Here is a 16162-nt window from a genome sequence, read left to right on the forward strand (position 1 = left end):
CTGGGTACCTGGGATCTTTGGGCCAGATTTGCTGAGGTCAGATCTGGAGCTGAGTGACTCTGAAGGAGGGACTGAGCTGGTGGTAGAGCCGGATCTGGGCACAGATCTGGCATGTCCCAGGATCTGTGTCACATCCACAGGTTGGCAGAGGGCATAATGGGGCAGAACGGACACAAGGACCTCGGGACACTGCTCACTGCTGCCCTGCACAGCCCATCAGGGTGTCCGCCAGGCCCCTACAGAGTGCAGGCCAGCAAGGTGCTGGCACCAAGGCCCTTTTTTCCAGCCGCCCTTGGGGGCTCCTTTGTGAAAGTGCCTCGGATGCATCAGACACGTGTATAACTTAATCCCTCAGACACTCCTGCAGGCTTTACACACCGTGCATCTGTGCTCTCCCGCTCACAACCGCTGCTTTGCCATCATATTTGTCTGCGGGCGATTTCCTACCTTTAAGTGTGTTTGCCTTTACCCATGAGCCTTTACCCATTTCATAATTTTTTTTGTTTCCAGTTGTGGCCTTTTCTTTTCTGCCTAGAGAATTTCCTTTAGTGTTTGCTGTAAAGCGGGTTGGTGGTGCTGAATTCTCTTAGCTTTTGCTTATCTACAAAGCTTTTGATTTTTTTCATTGAATCCGAGCAAGAGCCTCGCTGGGTAGAGTATTCTTGGTTGGAGGTTTTTTCCTTTCATCACTTTAAAGATATCATGTCATTCCCTTCTGACCTGCAGAGTTTCTGCTGAAAAATCAGCTGGTAGCCTTATGAGGATTTCCCTGTATGTAACTTGATGCTTTTCTCTTGTTGCTTTTAGCATTTTCTCTTTCGTTTCCATCTATTCAATTACTCTTTGTCCTGGTGTTTCCTCTGTGCGTTTATCCTGCGTGAGACTGTCTGTGCTTCCTGGACTCCAGTGACCATTTCCTTTCCCAGGTTAGGGAGGTTTTCAGCTACTATGTCTTCAGATATTTTCTCAGCCCCTTTTGCTCTCTCCTCTCCTTCTGGGACCCCTATAATGTGAACGTTGATGCTTTTGATGTTGTCCCAGTGGTCTCTTAGACCGTCCTCATTTCTTTTCAATCCGTTTTCCTTTTTCTGTTTGGTGGCGGTGGTTTCCACCGTTTCCAGCTGATTGATCTGTTCTCCTCATTTAGTCTACTGCTGATTCCCTCTAGTGAGTTTTTGTTTCGGTTATTGTATTCTTCAATTCTGTCTGGTTGTTCTTTACATCTCCTAATGCTTCGTCAAACATGTCTTCTAACTTCTCACTCTGTGCATCCCTCTTCCTCCTGAGTTCGTGGACCAGCCTCTCCATCACAGCCCTGAACTCTTTCTCAGGCAGGTTGCCATCTCCAAGTCACTTAGTTCTTCTGAGGTTTTTATCTTGTTCCTTCATCTGGAGCAGATTTCTCTGCTGTCTCGTTTTGTCTAAATTCCTGTCGGTATTTTTATGGCCATGTAAGGTTAGTTGTGTTCTCGACCTTGGAGAAGTGGCCTCTCTAGGGGATGTTCTATGCATCCCAGCTCAGCTCTCACCTCTAGTCACCCAAGGGCCAGGGCCTGGCTGGTTGTAGGGTAGTTTCAGTTTGCATTTGGGGACTTGGCTCCACAGGCTGTAGGATCATGGTTTTCTTGTCTCTGGCATCTGCCCCTTGGTGGCTGAGCCGGGCCTAGCAGCTTATGCTGACCTGTCCACGGGTGGGCAGGGCTGGATGCTACCCCCCCCCGTGGGTGGGGCTTGTGACAGCCTGTCCACAGCTGGATGCTGCCCTGGTGGGCATGTCCGGAGGAAGCAGTGGGTTCCTCAGTCCTCAGGCTGCCCACCTGCTGGTGGTCGGGCTGCGTCCCTGCCCAGTAGTTGTCATGTGGCCTGAGGCTCCCAGAACTGGCACTTACAGCCCATTAGGTGCTCATGAGTTAAGATGGCAGCCCCAGCACCAGCATCCGCTGGGCGGAAGGACAGCCACCAGGTCTGTGTCCCCAGGGTGAGCCCCCCTCCCCAGGAACCCCTCAGGACAGCAGGTGGGTCTGACCCAGGTTCCTGGGGAGTTACAGCTTCTGGCCTGGGTGCCAGGCATCTGGGGCTTTGTGTGGCCTCCAGGGCGGAGTCTGTTTCTCATTCTGCCCTGCCGGGCCCCTGCAGGTGAGCCCTGCTGCCTTCAAAGCAGGTGTTCTGGGACTCATCTTCCCTGCAGGACACCAGGCTAGGGCCCAACATGTGCCAGAGCTGTCACCCTGCAGGCTGATGTTCTTCTGTTTGTGGTTGTCACTGGAGGTGGGGGGTGGGTGGGCTTGGTGGCATGGCAAGGCCAGCTGTCTCCCCACCACTGTCTCATCCTGGTTCCTTCTTTATGACTTTGGATGTGGAACACCTTTTGTGGTGGGTTCTAGTCTTTTTCATCGATGGTTGTTCAGCAGGTAGCTGTGACTTTGCTGTGCTCGTGGGAGGGGGTAAGCTCAGGGTCCCTCTGGTCCGCTCTCTTGTCTCTAAGACAAATACTTCTGCAGAACTTCCGTTGGAAGTGAGTGGGGAAACCCTGCCTCACACCCTGATCTTCCTTCCAGCTCCAGCTAGATCTTTTTTTTTTTTTTTTTTTTTTGTCTTTTTGCCTTTTTTCTTGAGCAGCTCCCGAAGCATATGGAGGTTCCCAGGCTAGGGGTCTAATCGGAGCTGTAGCCACCGGCCTACGCCAGAGCCACAGCAATGCGGGATCTGAGCTGCATCTGCGACCCACACCACAATTCACGGCAATGCCGGATCCTTAATCCACTGAGCGAGGCCAGGGATCAAACCCACAACTTCATGGTTCCTAGTCAGATTCGTTAACCACTGCACCACGACAGGAACTCTCAGCTGTATCTTTGGTTGTTGGACAGAAAGCCATGTTTCTAAGTCATAAGCTACCTTGATACATCTTGGTTGGCTCTCAGTTTTTACACTGAGTGTTGGCTCCCTGTTTTGGAGCTGATCAGTGTTGGTGGTGGGTCACTCTCTGTCCCCTGCACTGCCCGTCTCCTTGCAGCCCCTCTCAGGTTGAGTGCTGGTGTCTGCCCAGCAGTCCCTGTTTGTAGACAGAGTGTCCTTTCCTTACTCATCTTACAATATTGAGTATTTCCTTCCCTAGGATAGCTGGCACCACCTTTTCTTACGTGTGACCTAGGGCTCTGCTTTTATGTCCATTTCATCAGGCCAGTTGGATGTCTAGTCTGTTTGTGAGGACACTGTCCCCCGTCCCACTACACGACAGGGGCCTCCTCTCTTGCCATCCTCCTGGCCCAGGGCTTCTCTGGGCAGGGACTGCAGAGGCCACCTGGAGCCAAGCATCTTGGCTCTTTGACCACCTGGGCTTCATGTTCCCAAATCCAAAGATGTAGTTTTAGTCCCCAAAAGACTCTCTGGGCAAAGGACATGTTGGGGTCGTCAATGGCAATGATGCCTGATGCCCACTTTCTCCTCTGCCCCTCGGCACCAGCCCCTGACCAGCAAGTGGTGAAGACCTTAAATCTGTGTGGAGCCCTCCCCCATAGGGGCCAGTGGGATGTGCTGGCAGGCACTGGGCCACCCAGCTGCAGGGCTTCAGGCCCCCCGACAGGAGATGAGCTTCCACACCTGGGGTGGGGGGGCACTGGTGGCTCCTGGGGCAGAGGGTCCTTACCCTCTTGGTGGGAACCGGCTGAGGTGGTTGAGACAGGAGAGGCCAGATGGCCTGAAGGATCTGAGACAACAGAAACTCACGGCACCTTAGGATTCAGGGTCGGGGGCAGGCACTGGCCAGTGGATGCTGGGGCCCCAGGGATTGGAGTTTGGCAGGAAAACCTGGCAGGTGCTGACAAGATCAAGGGTGTGTCCTGCATGTGAGGATGGAGGGGTCAGGGATGTGAGCGGATCAGGAGTCCAGCCGGGCAGTCGCCTTTGCAAGGGAGGTGGAGGGTGAGGATGGATCCAAGGGCACCATGAAGGAGAGGGTGTTCGTGGGTGAAGGGGGCAACTGCAAGGCAAATGCTGGGCAAGGACACACATCAGTCACACATCCATTAAGACATGTGGGAGCCAGGAAAAACCGCGGGAAGGGACACAGTCCAGGAAATGTTTTAAATGGGAATCAAGAAATACTGAACACAAAGGAGCTCAGCCCTCAAATCCATTATCAGGACCCAAGACTCATTTAATGCAAAGCAGGGCAAGGGGGTGAGAGAGATAAGGAGCACAGAGACTGGCAGGAAGAGTGAGCTGGATGGAGCAGCACAGTATGCCCAGGGCTGCTTCACACCCATCCAGGAACTGTGGGAGGAGGTGGTCCCATCACCTCCAGAGGCACGGCGTGGTGGGTCTTGTAGGTGCGCTTGGGGTCCATGGGGTCAAACACAAAGGCATGAGTGGGCAGCCTGCACCCCCAGGCTATCGGGGTGCAGGCAGGCTCCTGGCTGTGGAACCGACTGTGCTTCCAAAACTTGCCTGCTTGTCTCAGGGTCAGGACTGGGAGTGACCTGGAAACTCTTTGCCTCTTGCAGGGGTGAGGTGATCAATGGGGGATTTGGCCTCGTGCTGGACGGGACCGAGGAGGCTGAGCAGAAGGCCAGGATGATGCTCAGCTGGGACGTCTCCAACGGAGTGAGTGCCCACCAGCCCCCCCCCATCAATGGCTCTGTTTCCTTGGACTAGAGCCACAAGGAAGCCCTGCCTGATGCCCAGGAGATAGTCTGCTTTGTTGTGTGTAACGGAGAGAGAGAAAGTGTGTGTGTATGTGTGTGCACATATGTGTGCCCACATGTGAGTATTTGTGTGAGTACATGCATGAAAGTGCTTGTATGTGTGTATGCGTGTGTGTATGAGTGAAGTGTGTGCATATGGATGGGAGTGTGTTGAGTGTGCATGCATGTGTGTTTATATCCATGTGTATGTGCACGCATGTGAGGTGTGTTCATAAGGGTGAGCGTGTATGAGAGAGTGTGTGTGCACGTGTGTGAGATTGTGTTACAGGTGAGTGTGTTGCACTGTGTACACGTGTGCCCTGTGTGTTTTGTGCATGCGCATGTGAGAGAGAGAGTGCGTGTGTGTGTGTATAAATGCACTGTGTGAGGTGTGTGAGTTGTGAGTGTGTGTGCCTGTGTGAGTTGTGTGAGTGTGTTCTGCATGTGTGTGTGATGGTGAGAGTGTATGAGTGAGTGTTACACTGTGAGTGTGTGAGAAAGGGAGTGTGTGAGTGTTTTGTGTGTATAGCTGAGTGTGTAAATGTGTGTAAGCCAGCGTGTGCCATGTGAGTTGTTGCACTCTGCAGGTGTGTATGTGAGAGGGTGCCTGTGTGTGTATTGCATGTGCGTGTGTGTCCATGTGTGTGTGTTGTGTGCATGTTCGAGTGGGTTATGTGTACTGTGTGAGTTGTGTTGCTCGTGCATGAGTACAGCGTGCCTGTGTATGAGTACAGCGTGCGTGTGTGAGTGTGCAAGGGTGGTGTGTGTGTGGTGTGTGTGTAAGTGTGTTGTGCTGCATGTGTGTCAATGATGAGTGTGTGTAAGCATGTGTGTGCCCTGTGTGAGTGTGTGAGAGTGTTGTTTGTGTGTTGTGCATGCATGTGTGTCTTGCATACGTGTGCCATGTGAGTGTGGAAGTTCATGAGTGAGTGTGTGCCTTGCATATTGCACAGGGGCACCATGTGGGTGTGTGAGTTCTTGAGTGTGCGGGAGTGTATGTGTGCATATGTGTTGCACAGGTGTACCATGTGGGTGTGAGTGTGCACGTGCAGGTGTGTATAGGAGTGTGTGTGTGTTGCATAGGTGCACCATGTGGGCATGCGAGTGTGCGCATGCCTGTGCATGTGGGAGGGAATGTGCGTGCATGTGTGTTGCACAGGTGTACCTTGGTGTGAGTGTGCATATGCACATGAGTGTGTATGTTGTGATGGAGCAGGGGCTCCGTCCTTTTCTGTGGCCACATCACAAGGCCTGAAGGGAAAGCAGCACAAATGGGAGGTCAGGTGATGATGGGGGGGTACCTGCAGATGTGAGCAAAGTGGGGAGGGGGCTTGGGGAGCTCAATGCGAGGGTCAACGAGTTAGACTCCGGTGGCCTAAGCCTGAGAGTGGAGGGTGGAGGGGACCCAGGGCGTTGACTCTTTAGGAGTCCTGAAGGCAGAGAGGGGGTAGTTGGGACAGCTGGGGAGGCTATTGGCAAGAAGAAGTAGGAGGCAGGGGGAGGTGCCAGGCCACCGTCCAGGGAGCCCTGACGAGAGTGGACCAGACGTAGTGAGGCAGACAGGAAGTCTGAAGGCAGAGCCAGGGTCCCTGTGCTCTGAGGGTGACTCCTGGGGGCCCAGCCAGGGTCCACCTGGAGGTGGGGAGGCTGCGCAGAAGGCCGGCCAGTGTCAGGTCAGAGGTGGGTGGGTCAGGTTTCTAGCCAGGAGAGGAGGAGGTCTGAGCTGGAGTGGAGGTGGGGCGGATGCTGGGTCGGCCTGTGGGTAGCACAGAGGTCCCGCCATGGAGGAGTGGCCACATGGTCCAGAATGCACCACCCAATCCCACCCTGCTGGTAGGTGGCCCGCCGCTGTTGGTCCGGGAACCGGAAGGCCTACGAGATCATCTGCCAGACTATGCAGGAGAACTCAGGCTTGGTGGTGACGTTGCCCCACGAGGTGACAGATGAGTACATGCTGCAGCAGGCCCTGCAGGCTTGAGCAGGACTGAGAGCCCGTGGTCCCCTCCCCTTCAGCCCCGTCCTCACCTCCACTACTCACTCTCCTCTCCGAGCTTCCCACACACCTCTTGTGTCCCACCACCCCCAAGGGAATGTCACTGTGTCCCCATCTCACAGACGAGCCTGCTGAGGCCAGACAGGTGGGGCCTCTGCCACCTCCCCTGGGAACCCGAGTTGGTGAGGTCTTTTTAAGGGCTGGGTCCTGCCACCTGGTGGCCCAGGCCCTGTCAGGGGAACAGTAGCTGAGCCAGGCACCCACCAGCCCCTTGGAGCCACCTGCAGGTCCCCCTCCTGCCAAGGAGCTGAGTTCCTTTGGTCGGTTCTCAGCCCTCACACTGCCCTCCCTCCACCCACCTGGGTGGCCAGGGGACTGGGCAGAGGTGGGCCTGCCACCCGTGCTGGCTGTCCATGCAGGGACACCGATGACCTCACTACACAAAGTGGCCCAGCTTTGACCACGTTACTGTCCCCTTAGTTCTCAGTCTTAGCCTTGGATGGGCCCAAGGCAGGTTAACAGATGACCCATCCTGAACAAAAAGTTAAGAGATTGGGGACAGAGCTCCAAGGGGCTGCAGAAAGCCTGACACGCCTCCCTTCCCGCGTCTAGCTGGGGGCTGAGTCCTCAACCTTCAGCACTGCTTGTCTCCTCCCAGTGGCCATTCTGCCTTTTCCTGGACTAGCAAAACCCCAGTGTTGTCTGGACAGTGAGATACACAGAAAAAGTAGTTGATTTTCCAGCACTCCCTGTAATTAGGAGTGACCACTGGCCTAGTTCTAGCCCATGGGGAGCCTGTTGTGGGACTTCTGGGAAAGCTGTAATAAAAATGGACAGATAGGGCTGGATTGCTGTGTCTTCTTCCTGTCAGGACCTCAGGTGTGATGCCTGGAAGCACAGCAACCCTACTGTGACCATGTGGACCATGGTTGCGTGAGAAGAGCGCACGCGGAAAGCCTGGGATCCTGGCGGTGCATGGAGCTGCTGTCCCAGGCCCGGATGGCCCCTCTCCTTGACCCTCACTTGTTAAAAACGTCCCAGCAGGGCTTATGTTCCACGCAGCAGGCAGAGGGGCTAGATTACCAGATCGCTCTGCCCAAGTCTCTGTGGAAGGCTCCCTGCTGCGTATTCATGCATGAACACTCCCTGTTCCGGGGCAGAATCAAAGACATACATTCAGTGTGAAGACCAGGCCCTCCCGAAAACTTTCCCATCCAGCACCTTCCTTATTAAGGGCATCCAGGGCTCACTGGCCAGCCTCAGAGCCAGGTCTGGGGACTTCACACCCTCTCTGGGCTCCTTACTTCAGCCTGCCAGTAAGCAGGCTCCCTCCCTGCCTCTGCTGCCAGCCAGGAGCAGGGTGGCTGACCACAGCCTCAGCAGCATGGGGATGCCAAGTCCAGAATATTCCTCTCCACCTGGCTCTATAAAAGGTCCGAGTCCCTTCCCACTGCAGCCGCTGACCTTCCACACCCACTGAATCTTCAGGGTGAGGATGGCGATGAGGTTGGTTGTGGTCTGGGAACCTGGCATCAGGCCCTCAGATAGTTGGATATTTTCTGGAGACGTTGTGTGTGAACCTGGATTCTTGCCTTTTCCCACACTTAGCAAAGAATTAAAACATTAATTTAGGTATCTGTGCCTCGTGACCAGCAGCAGCCTTCTGCCAACCTTCCTTAGGAAAGCAGAGGTGTGTGGTCCACTGAGAAATGTTTTCAGCAAAAGGATTAAGATGGAAACCAGTTGGCCCTGATGGGCATGGGCTTGGCTGCCCTGAAAATGAGTTTGTGGGAGTTCCTGTTGAGGCTCAGTGGTTAACGAGTTTGACTAGGAACCATGAGATTGCGGGTTTGATCCCTGGCTTTGCTTAGTGGGTTAAGGATCCCGCGTTGCTGTGGCTGTGGCGTAGGCCGGCGGCTACAGCTCCATTTCGACCCCTAGCCTGGGAATCTCCATATGTCACAGGAGCGGCCCAAGAAATGGCAAAAAGACAAAAAGAAAAAAAAAAAAAAAAGAAAGAAAAGAAAATGAGTTTTTGAAAATCTCAGGTGCTGATTGGACCTGCCAGGAACCAGAGGCTTTCCCTGCTGGCCCTCCAGGCCAGTGCGGGAGGCCTCTGTAACCTTGCCCTGCGCCTTCTAGGGCAGGCTCCGACCCTAGGGGCTGAGGTCAGACTTGACCTGCAATTGTGTTTTGTTTGGCTGGCCCTCTTTAAAAATTTTTTGACTTAGTCACCAATTTTTTTTTTTAAGTAAGATTTATTTAAAAAAAATTTTTTTTTGGTCTTTTTGCCATTTCTTGGGCCGCTGCCGCAGCATATGGAGGTTCCCAGGCTAGGGGTCCAATTGGAGCTGTAGCCACCGGCCTACGCCAGAGCCACAGCAACGCAGGATCTGAGCCGCGTCTGCTACCTACACCACAGCTCACTGCAACGCCGGACCCTTAACCCACTGAGTAAGGCCAGGGATCGAACCCTCAACCTCATGGTTCCTAGTTGTATTCGTTAACCACTGCGCCACAATGGGAACTCCTTTGTCACCAATTTTTAAAAATCGATTTTTCACTTAAAAATCTAGTAGCAGCCCCTCTACTAAGGAGGTGGAGGCCTCGAGCAAGCAGTCAAGGTGGAGGCAGGAGGAGCTGGCCTCTTCCTGCCTCGCTCAGTGAACTGGGACATTCCATCTCATCTCCTGCCCCTGGAGTGGACTCGACACCACCAGCTGCCTCAGCCCTCACACTGAACCATGCCTTCAGCTTTCCCGGGTCCCTGTTTCTGGCACAGAGCCCCTCAACCCTTGGAATTTCCTAACAGATGAGAGGGAAGGTGTGTGGTATTCATACCAGGCCCCTTTCAGTCACACCTGCATTTCTGTTGAGGTGAATTGGGGCCACTTCTCGGTAGGGACTGGTTGCCAGGGAGCCCACCTGGTGACTGGAGGCTTGGAATGTTCAGTTTCCCACCCTTGACCCCTGAGGGGGAAAGAGGGGCTGGACTAAATCTCCATAGCCAGTGATTTAGTCACCTGTGCCTGTGTCCTGGAGCCTCCGTGACAGTCCCATGGGAAGGTGGTGGAGGGAGCTCCAGGCTGGTGACCCCATGGAGGTCTGGGAGAGGGTGCCCTCACGGTGTGGATGCTCAGAGTCCTTCCCATGTGCCTTGGCCTCCACATCTCTTCCATCCAGCCATTCCTGAGTTATTTATAACAGTCTAGTGATCTAGAAAGTAAAATGTTTCTCTGGGTTCTCTGAGCTGCTCTAACCAATTAATGCATCCCGAGGGGGGTTGTCATGGGAGCCCTGCATCTACAGTCGGAGGGTCCGAAGCACAGGGGGCAGCCCGAACTTGCAGTGGGCATCTGAGGCGGGCCCAGAGGCACTCTTGACAACAGAGCTCTTGAGCTGTGGGTCCTCCCAGGAGATAAGTGTTGGAACTGAGCTGACTGCTCCATGGTGGTGGAGGAAAAAAAACCCGTGCACTGTAACACCCAGCTGGCCACACTCCTGCCAGAGCTTGGGAAGGACAGCACTTGGGCTGACTGTTCAAAGTCTGCCTTCCAGCCCAGCAGGTAGCAGCCCAGCTGGTGGGATTCTCCATGTGCATCCTCTGCTTCTCCTCCCCAACCGCTTCCTCCACCCACCTGTTTGGAGAGAAACAGGGCCTGGGACGCTGAGGGTCTGCAGTCCTGCCACTGCAGGGGAAGCCCTTTAGAACATGGGCTTCTCAGCAATCAGCACTGCTCAAGTTGAGGGGTGACTGAGCCTTTCTGCCGCTCACAGTAAACCCGCCCCCCCCCTCCCTGTGACAGTGGCAGCAAACCCAGGGTGGGCTTTTTTGTTTGTTTGTTTGTTTGTTTTGTTTTTTTTTAATGCTGGAAGTCACTCTTGAAAGGTGAAAACTCAGAGAATGGAAACATCCATGTTGCCACCAAATGCTTTTCATTAGAATTTTTTCTTTCTGGTGGTAAAACACATATGCCAGAATTTACCATCCTAACCATTTGTAGGTGCTGAGGTCAGTGGTGTTACGTGCATTCACATCGTGGGGCAGTGCCATCATCATGGTCTTCAGAATGCTTCATCTTCTCCAACTGAATCTGTGTCTTTGTTACCCAGTAACTCTCCCCGCCCCCGGCCCCAGCATCTACTTCTTGTCCCTGTGAGTCTGCGTGCTCTTGGGACCTTATGGAAATGGATCAATGCAGTGTTTCTTTTTTCAGGACTGCCTTATTTCACTTGGTATATTGTCCTCAATGTCCATTCAAGTTGTCCCATGTATCAGTATTTCCTTCTTTTTAAAGACTGAATAATATTCTGCTGTATCCATAAATCACATTCTTTATCACTCATCCATCAGTGTGTTTTTAGGTTTCTTCCACCTTTTGGTGGTTGTGAATAATGCTGCTGTGTACGTGGGTGCAAACATCTGCTAGAGTCCCTGCCTTCAATAATTTTGGATTATATGCAGAGGTGGGTTGGCTGGGTCATATGGTAATTCTGCGTTTAGTTTTTTGAGTACCTATTATGCTGTTTTACATAATGGAAACATTTAATTATAACAATTACTTTAAAAACACTCATGAGCTAAAACAAAAAAATGCCAAAGGGAAGTGAGGTGTGGTGTGAAGGTGCCCTTTCCCGCCTCAGCTCAAAAGCAGTCACAGCTGCTAGCAGTGTCTTGTGCATCTTTCCAGAAATTTTCCAAGGACATGCAGGCACATGAACACACATTTAGTTGCCCTCCTAAACAGGCAGGATCCTCATCAACAATATTCTGCATGGACCTCTAACAGTATGTTTTTAGTGGAGACATACAAAACACTGTTTTAGAGTGTATAAGTCGGTGTTTTTTGTACACTCACTGTGTTCCGTACTCATCACTGCTGTCTAATTCCAGGACATTCCATCACCCTGAAAAGAAATACCTTAGCTGTTAGCAATTAGTCCTAATTCCCTTCCCTCCATCCCCTGGCAACGGCTAATCTACTTTCTGCCTTTATAGATTTATCTTTCTGCAGATTTCATTTGACTGGAGTCACACATCTGGTCTCTGGGGTCTGGCTTCTTTCCCTTAGCATGTTTTCACGGTTCATCCATGTGTAATATCAGTACTTTATTCCTTTTTATGGTGAAATAATACTCCTTTGGATGGATATGCCATATTTTGCTTACCCTTTTGTCTATTGATGGACACTTGACTATTTTAATTTTTTTTAATTAATATTATGAATAATGGTACTGTGAACATCTACATACAAGTTTTTGTGTGAATGTGTTTTCATTTCTTTTGGATGTATGCCTAGGAGTGGAGTTGCTGGGTCATATAGAAATTCACCTTTAACTTTTTGAGGAACTGCCAAGACTTCTGCAGAAGCTTTACCATTTTACATTCCCACCAGAAAGTATGAAGGTTTCAGTTTTTCCACATCCTCACCAACACTTGTTATTATCCATTTAAAACATTATAATCATCCTTGGAGTTCTCTGGTGGCCTAGGAGTTAAGAATCTGGGGAGTTCTCTTGTGGTGCAGTGGGTTAAGAATTTGGTATTGTCACTGTGGTGGCTCAGGTTGCTGCTGTGGTGGGTGTTCGATCCCTGGCCTGGGAATGTTTGCATGCTATGGGCACAGCCCCCTCACCCCCCAAAAAAATTACAGCTAACCTAGTAGGTGTGCAGTGGTATTTCATTGTGGTTTTGTATTGCATTTCCCATTTCACTTTTATTTTTTCTTTGGAAAGATGTCTGTTAACGTCTTTTGTGTATTTTTAAATTGGGTTGTCTTTTTGTGATTGAGTTACAAGAGTTTTTTAAAAAATATTTTGGATAGTAGATCCCCATCAGATATATCACTTGCAAACTTTTCTCCATTTTGTGGATTATCTTTTCACTTTCTTGTTTGTATTCTTTGACCCAAAAGAGTTTTTAATTTTGATGGCCAATTTGTTTCTTTAATTGGTTGTGCTTTTGGTTTTTAAATCTAAGAAACCTGTCCCCTAATCCAAGGTCATACAGATCTACATCTATGTTTTCTTCTAGTAGTTTTGTAGTTATAGCCTTTATATCCATTTTGAGTTGCTTTTTGCCTTTGGTAGGAGGCAGAGGGCCAAACCCATTCTGTTGTACGTGGATATCCAGTTGTCCTAGTACCCTTTATTGAAAAGGTTGTCCCTTCACTGAATGGTCGTGGAGCAATTTGTATTTTGGCACAAATCCTTATGTATATATGAGGATGTGTCCTATTCTTTTTAATATTATTGAAGTACCTTATTCTTAAAGTACTTTAATAATCAAGCATTCATCAATTCAATACATCTACTAAAAGTCCTCTCTGCTCGCCCCCGGTCACAGCTGTGAATAAGAGGACAGGGCTCCTGTCCTCACGGGGTCCTCATTTTAGAGTCACGATGAATTAGCAGGAAAGGGACGATAAAACTACTGCCACTGAGAGCTGTCAAAGGAAGAGGGGCGCTGCGAGAGTGCATTTTGGAGACAGACTTGCCTAAGTGCAGTCTCTAAGTTGGAACCTGCTCGTCCAGCGGGAGTGGGGGACGCATGGGGCGGTGGGACTGCAGAGAGGGGTCGAGTTGGGGAGCAGGTGCGGCCGGACACGCGTTTCGGAAGACCAGCAGCGCGACCTGCAGAGGAGCGACTGGGGGGCGGGGGCGGGGGCCGAGAAGGCCGCGGTGGGTCCAGGCAGGTACCAGAAGCGAGGGGAGGCTGGTTGAGTTGGTTGGACCTCTAACCGCAGGTCCCCCGCGCTCAACACGAGCGGCGGGGGAGCGAGGGGGGCGTGACCCGGCCGGGATTCTACCAACCCCGGACCGCCCGCGGAGAGAAGCCCTGACGTCACGCGCCCCGGTGGACGCCCTCGCCCCGCCCACCGCCCCGCGCACGCGCGCCTCGGGCCGGGCCTGCAACGCGCCGGGTTTTGGCGTTGACCCGCGGGCGTCGCGCACGGCGTCGCGCACGGAGGGCGTGAGGGTGGGGCGGGGCTTCCGGTGAGGCGGTGGCTGGACGCGCTGTGGCCCAAGATGGACGTGCCGGCGGTGCTCGCCCCCCCGGCTCCGGCCCCGGCCCAGCGCGGACCCCAGCTCGGGGGCGGCCCCGGTCGGACCCGCAGAGCTCCGGGCCCTGCGCGCCGCCGTCTCCTGCTGCTGCGGAGCCCCGAGGACGACGCGCAGGGGCAGCAGTGCGGAGAGGCCCGGCCAGCGGGCCCCGGCGGCGGCGGCGGCGGCGGCGGAGGCGACTCCTTCGTGGTGCTGCTGGAAGTGGCGCGCGGCGCGGCCGAGGCCCCGGGGCGGCTGGAGCCCGAGCCCGAGCCCAGCGTCGCCGCGAGCCCGGCCGGGCGCCCAGCGCAGGCCCTCGGCGGCGAAGCCCTTGTTTCCCCTACCGGCGCGCCTCTCGCGAGCCCCGGGGCCGCCGGCGGCCAGGACCTGGTGGTGCGCTTAGAGCGCGGCGTCCTCGCGCTTGCTGCACCGCCCCGGGGTTCTCCGCCGGACCGGGAGGCCGCCTGTCCGGCCGAGGCCCGCCGCGCGCCCGCCGGTCCCGGCTACCGCTGCCCGGAGCCACAGTGCGCTCTCCTCTTCGCCAAGAAGCACCAGCTCAAGGTGCACCTGCTGACGCACAGCGGCGGCCAGGGCCGGCGGCCCTTCAAGTGCCCGCTGGACGGCTGCGGCTGGGCCTTCACCACGTCCTACAAGCTCAAGCGGCACCTGCAGTCGCACGACAAGCTGCGGCCCTTTGGCTGCCCGGTGGGCGGCTGCGGCAAGAAGTTCACCACCGTATACAACCTCAAGGCGCACATGAAGGGCCACGAGCAGGAGAGCCTGTTCAAGTGCGAGGTGTGCGCCGAGCGCTTCCCCACGCATGCCAAGCTCAGCTCGCACCAGCGCAGCCACTTCGAGCCCGAGCGGCCCTACAAGTGCGACTATCCCGGTGAGCGGCGCGGCGGCGGGGGCCAAGCACGCGGCGTTTCTTCTTGCCGGGTTTTGGGGTTGCACCTGAACCCTGCGTTGCTGCGAGGTTGGGACAGCGAGGTAGCCCAGATCGTCTCAGCGCCCTTCCCAGGCTGCAGGCAGCGCTTCTCTTAAGGTGCTTCCGGTTAACGGGGTCGCAAGGTGTCTTTCCAGAGGTTTGAGTTTCCAGGCAGGTCTCATCGTTTAGAAAAGCTCGGTCCCACTTTCAGGCTCGCGCTCCGGGCTGCAGGGCGATCTGGCCCCAGGCGAGACCTTAGGAGCTGGAAGGACAGTCGCGGGTGTATGGTCCTTGTTTTTGTATCTCGAAAACCTTTATTTCCTTTGGACTTCACAGTTTTGTGAGGTTCTGGAAGTCGTCCTCATCTTCAGATGAAGAGACTGAGGCCGAGCAAGGCGGATACAGTCCGCGGAGGGGTCTTTCTCCGCTCTGATTGCTGTTGAACTCTCCCTGGGATAGATTTCTGCCTGGGAAGCCGAGGGAGTGCTGGTGGGTGAAGCTGCCAAGCCAAGGCAGGGAATGTGAGCTGTCGTGGGGCTGGGGGAGGAGCTGGAAGGGGGTCTGGGGGTGAAGCTGGAAGGGTGCAGGAGGCCTCCCGCATTCTTTGTTAAGAGAAGAGCTTGAATGTATTCCTACCTTGTGCCTGAGACCATGTTGATGTGTCTTGTAGGGCAGTGTGCTCTCCATAACGTGTATGTCATGAAATATATGTCAAAGGGTGGGACAAAAGTTAGTTGCTAGTATGTTTTTGTGTTTTCTTCCCTCCTGTCCTGGGCTGTCTTGTGCACCCATCTTCCTGGAGAGTGTGGCTTTAGGCCACTGATTAACGACTTTCTGAGCCCTGCACTCAGATGTGTTGGTGGCTTGCGACCGCTCTCTGGTCAGAAGCACAGGGGCACCTGAATGTGGTGGCAGAAGGGTCAGGGGTCCAGCCTGCTCCAGGGCACCCAGTCACCCTGAGGATTTTGAGGTGAATAGTCAGTGGGGTGTCTATCAGAGATGGGTGGGAGCAGGCTGTTGAAGCCCTGCTGAATGTTCCAGACCTGAGTTTGCTGAGGGCTGATCCAGGTAGAGGCAGTGGGGAATGCTGGAGAAGAAAGATTGCAGGGGGGAGTCGTGAGACCTGACTGTCAGCTGCGTGTGTGTGTGTGTGTGTGTGTGTGTGTGTGTGTGTCGGGAGTTCCTGATAGGGCAGGGGACTGGCTGAGCCTGTTTAGATTCGCCTGACCCAGTGTGAAGACGCCAATCCCAGGATGAGGAATGGCCAGGGTGGGGGCAGATTTTTGCCAGCAGGGAGGGTTGTAGGGCATTTAGGAAAATCAGCATTTCCCAGTTCAGTGTTGCTGCAGAAAGTAGGGTTCCCTACGCAGCGTGTACCTGGGGGCACCTGGTGGCAGGAGAGAAGTCTTCGAGGAAGAGGGCTTCGAGAAGTGTGTGCAGAGACACCTGGTAAACCTCTTGCAGCCTCCTGTTTCCTGCCCTGTTGGAGCCCTGAACCTTTTGTAAAAGGAG

General features: G+C 53.8%; 2 protein-coding genes and 1 long non-coding RNA gene across 25 annotated transcripts in view; all 3 read left to right on the forward strand.

The window, feature by feature from the left end:
• UROC1 (urocanate hydratase 1) overlaps positions 1-7526 on the forward strand; it is a 43449-nt gene extending 35923 nt beyond the window's left edge. For 19 of the 20 annotated variants that reach the window (XM_084966388.1, XM_084966384.1, XM_084966393.1 and 16 more), the window contains 2 exons: positions 4506-4605; positions 6523-7526. In XM_084966388.1, coding sequence (XP_084822514.1) covers positions 4506-4605; positions 6523-6663 — 241 coding nt within the window. In that variant the 3' untranslated portion in view covers positions 6664-7526. The remainder of the gene's footprint in view (positions 1-4505; positions 4606-6522) is intronic. The other variant, NM_001244219.1, reaches the window with a different exon arrangement.
• A 1613-nt stretch (positions 7527-9139) lies between these two features.
• On the forward strand, positions 9140-11024 carry LOC106510116 (uncharacterized). The gene is made up of 2 exons (XR_001308313.3): positions 9140-9502; positions 10683-11024. It is a non-coding gene; the product is annotated as an uncharacterized LOC106510116 (long non-coding RNA).
• Positions 11025-13651: 2627 nt separating this feature from the next.
• The window catches only part of ZXDC (ZXD family zinc finger C), a 32243-nt gene continuing 29732 nt past the window's right edge, over positions 13652-16162 (forward strand). For 3 of the 4 annotated variants that reach the window (XM_013996783.3, XM_084966350.1, XM_084966351.1), the window contains exon 1: positions 13652-14611. In XM_013996783.3, coding sequence (XP_013852237.1) covers positions 13708-14611 — 904 coding nt within the window. In that variant the 5' untranslated portion in view covers positions 13652-13707. The remainder of the gene's footprint in view (positions 14612-16162) is intronic. The other variant, NM_001244222.1, reaches the window with a different exon arrangement.

Source organism: Sus scrofa, chromosome 7, assembly GCF_054392235.1.
Source record: "Sus scrofa isolate SSC_HxYL_T2T_F1_AM1 chromosome 7, Sscrofa_HxYL_maternal_Yorkshire_Landrace_v2.0, whole genome shotgun sequence".
Taxonomy (NCBI): Eukaryota; Metazoa; Chordata; class Mammalia; order Artiodactyla; family Suidae; genus Sus; species Sus scrofa.